The 3,974-nt window shown below is 55.4% G+C and overlaps 1 protein-coding gene across 1 annotated transcript; it reads right to left on the bottom strand.

The window, feature by feature from the left end:
* On the bottom strand, positions 1 to 963 carry LOC136787578 (olfactory receptor 14C36-like). The gene has a single exon (XM_066984890.1). It carries the CDS (start codon positions 961 to 963, stop codon positions 1 to 3), a length of 963 nt encoding a protein of 320 aa, XP_066840991.1.
* Positions 964 to 3,974: the final 3,011 nt, after the last annotated feature.

Here is a 3,974-nt window from a genome sequence, read left to right as displayed (position 1 = left end):
TTAGTCATCTGCAGAGGTAGAATGGAAATTTATTGCTTCCGAAACACATCTAGTCATCAATTTCCAGAGCACATGATTGAGCTCCTTGTTCCTCATGCTGTAGATGAGGGGGTTCACTGCTGGAGGCACCACGGAGTACAGAACTGCCACCACCAGGTCCAGGGATGGGGAAGAGATGGAGGGGGGCTTCAGGTAGGCAACCATGGCAGTGCTGACAAACAGGGAGACCATGGCCAGGTGAGGGAGGCACGTGGAAAAGGTTTTGTGCCGGCCCTGCTCAGAGGGCATCCTCAGCACTGCCCTGAAGATCTGCACATAGGACAGCACAATGAAAACAAAACAAACAAATACTAAAGAAACACTAAACACAAGTGCCCCATCTTCTCTGAGGTAGGCATCTGAGCAGGAGAGTTTGAGGATCTGGGGGATTTCACAGAAGAACTGGTCCACTGCATTGCCTTGGCAGAGGGGCAGGGAAAATGTAGTGGCCGTGTGCAGGACAGCATTGAGAAAGCCACTGCCCCAGGCAGCTGCTGCCATCTGGGCACAAGCTCTGCTGCCCACGAGGCTCCCGTAGTGCAGGGGCTTGCAGATGGCAACATAGCGGTCGTAGGACATGATGGTGAGAAGGGAATACTCTGCTCCAATGAAGAAGACAAAAAAGAAGACCTGTGCAGCACACCCTTGATAGGAGATGGCCCTGGTGTCCCAGAGGGCATTGGCCATGGCTTTGGGGAGAGTGGTGGAGATGCAGCCCAGGTCGAGGAGGGCGAGGTTGAGGAGGAAGAAGTCCATGGGGGTGTGGAGGCGGTGGTCGCAGGCTACGGCGGTGAGGATGAGGCCGTTGCCCAGGAGGGCAGCCAGGTAGATGCCCAGGAAGAGCCCGAAGTGCAGGAGCTGCAGCTCCCGCGTGTCTGCGAATGCCAGCAGGAGGAACTCGGTGATGGAGCTGCTGTTGGACATCTGCTGTTAAGTCGCATCGGGTTCTGCTCAAAGAATAGAAAGACGTTAATAACGTACATCCTACTTAGCAGAGGAAAACTCCCACCATTTCTCATTTAAATCTCCCCAAATGATTCCACATCCAGGCAGGCATATGGCAGGTCCCTTTCCTGAGTTCTACTTGGTCCTACCTTAGGGTGTCCCTGGGAGCAGGAGACTTTGCTGTGGGCAATGGAAGAGTCAGTCCTGTGCTACAGCCAGACATAAAGAGGAATTTGGTGTCATCTCAGCTTTACTTTACTCCTAATATCGAAGACTTTTCCCCAGTTTGGCTCACATTCAAACCAACTGCTCAGGAGTGCTGTTGGGATTTTTATTTTTATATATTTTTTTGTATTTTTTATTCTAGCTGCCCCAAGACACCTGAAGGCTGCTTTTAAGTCAGAAGTCCTGGCATCTCTCCTGCACTCCAAGTAAGACCCTGTAGATCCTCAGAGACAAAGGGACTGTACCCTTACAGCCCAGAGTCCTTTAGAGTGTTTAGACCCTAAGTCCATCAGTCCTGCTATCAGCTGCCCTCTGCTGGCACTTCTTTGATCTACAAGACAGTTGCACACAGAAGTGCACCTGAAAAAGAATGGATGCTGCTGAGAGCAGAAGAATCCAGGCTCCAAGTGCTCATCTCCAGACCCCTCACCCTGTCCCCGTACTCCCCTTCCCCCAAGCACCCCGAGGGCTCACTCCATGGGCAGGTGAAACCCCCATCCCCAGGCAGCCTGGGAACAAGAGCAGCAGCAGCACGGCCAGGTGGAGAAGCCAGGAGGAATGGCAGCGTGCTGCTGCCAGGGGAGGCAAGGCCAGGGAGGGACAGACGGACACTCAGCACACCCTCCTGTGCTGCAGCTCTGCCTGCAGAGGAGGCAGCTCCTGCTGGGGACAGCGGGGGCTTGAGGGCAGAGGCTGTGCTGGTGGCAGAGGAGAGCAGGGGGTGTCCCAGGGAAGGTGCCTGCCCTGCAGGGGCTGGCAAGGAGGTGCCTGAGCCCTCCCTCGCACAGCATTTCTGGCAGCAGCTCCCTCTCACCACCTGCCCATGTGCCTGTTGCCTTCCTATGTCCCTGCTGGGAGCCGCTTCTGTGTCCCCACATCTCCTCCCTGTCCATGCTCACAGACCCATCCCACAAGCTGTGTACTCAGATTCATTCAGATTCCCCTCCACTGCAGGAATCTGAAAGCAAAGAATCCAAATAAGCCTTTCCCTTCACATAAACCAAGCCTCAGTATTCCTCTGGAAATTTCCTCTAATAAATGCCATTCTCTACAGCATCTTCTACACGTTGCTGGAGAAACAGAGAGACAGCTATCCAGAGAGACGCTATCAGGCATCGGATGTGCCAGCTGTAGAAGACCCCTCTGGCAACCCCACCTCCATGGCCCTGCTGCCAGAGACTCACAGTGCCAAGAGCCTGCAGATCTGTCCTGCCACACGCTGCCCTCTGTTGCTGCGCTCCTCACTGCCTCCAAGCCCTCTCTCCTTCTCCCCTCTCCCCGTGCCAGCTGCGGTCAGAGCCCCCAGCCCTGCTGCGCTGTGCACAGGAGCTGCTCCTGGGCACAGCTGTCTCTCTGCACCAGGGCCCTCTTGCCACGAGCTCTCTCTGTCCCACGAGCCCGGCCCAGCTCAGCACCAGACGCCCAGCCCAAGGCACTGGAATCCCCCCTCGGGGGGCTTTGCTGACGAGCCCACGAAGCTCAGGCACTGAGAGACAATTGAAGACATCTCTCAAGGAGTCCAAGTCAGAGGCAAGTTTCCTGCAGTGTCCCCCTGAGGGCCAGCACTGACACAGCCTCCCTTGGAGCTCGTTAGAGCAGAGCATTGGAGGCAGTGAGGACAAGGAGACAAAGGCAGTGTCAAGGTCACACTGATGTGTAGGAAAAGTTGGATGTGTTTCACCAAGCACAAGGACCAGGCCTTGACCGCCAGCCCCTGGAAAGGGAGATCCTTTCCCTTCACACACTGCTCAGGGCTCTTCCTGGGGCAGGAGGAGATGGGGATGTGCATGGGCAAGTGCAGGAGAATGGTACGAGCCCTGCCTGGTTCATGGGTGGGGGCGAGGAGGCAATGAGGCCCTGGTGCTTTACCGATAAGCTGTGTCGTCCTAGGCCTCAGTGGCAGAGACAACAGCCAGAGCCATGGACACAAAGACCTGGGTCCTGTTGGGACTCTCAGCCTTGTCAGATGCCTCTGTCCTCTCCACACCAGGCTATCTGAGGGACAGATTTTTGTCAAAGGCAAAAAATAAAAATAAAAAATTGTTTATATAAATATGTTAATAAAGGAGGATTAAGGAGAACCATCATCCTTTAATGGATATGGGGGAAACTTGGTGACAAGAGATGAGGTAAAGGCTTAGGCACTTAATGCCTTCTTTGCCTCGGGCTCTAGGAGCAAGACCAGTTGTTCCCCTGGGCATTTCTTCCTCCTCATGGCCAGTGCCAACCTTCCAAGGTGCACTTTGTGGCAGTTTTTCCTCTCCTGCTCTTTCCTACTACCAAAGGAAGCTCCATCAGGGTGGAAACCTCTCCTGAAGCAGGCATCCCAACCCATCAGGCTCCTTGCGGCCTGTCAGCCAAGCACACAGAAGTCACCTCAGCAGCATCTTCCAAGGCCTGGGCCTGCTGCTGGCCTTGCAGCTTCTTGGCTAGACACAGCCAAGCCTTGGGCCTCCTGCTGTCCAGGCCTGGACTCAAGCAGAAGGGACAGCACAACCCCTGTGCGGGCCTTCTTTCTGTCTGGGTCCTCCTGGGCATGGAGGCAGAGGGGATCCCACAGGCAGCATGCCAAGCAGGGGCCTTCTGCTGGCCTAGCAGGGCCACTGGCAGATGGCAGCCCCAAAGTGCACATCCCAGGGAGAAGCCAAGGCTGACCTGCCACCTCCAGACACAAGGCACCTCACAGTCCCTTTGCGTGACACGTTCCTGCTGCTGCCCTATCAGCTGCAGAGACAGAAGTGACCTCCCAGTCACTGCCCCAGTCA

The sequence above is a fragment of the Anser cygnoides genome, chromosome 30, assembly GCF_040182565.1.
Source record: "Anser cygnoides isolate HZ-2024a breed goose chromosome 30, Taihu_goose_T2T_genome, whole genome shotgun sequence".
NCBI classification, from domain to species: Eukaryota; Metazoa; Chordata; class Aves; order Anseriformes; family Anatidae; genus Anser; species Anser cygnoides.
Note: the sequence above shows the minus strand (reverse complement) of the source record. Positions and strands in the feature narration are given on the sequence as shown.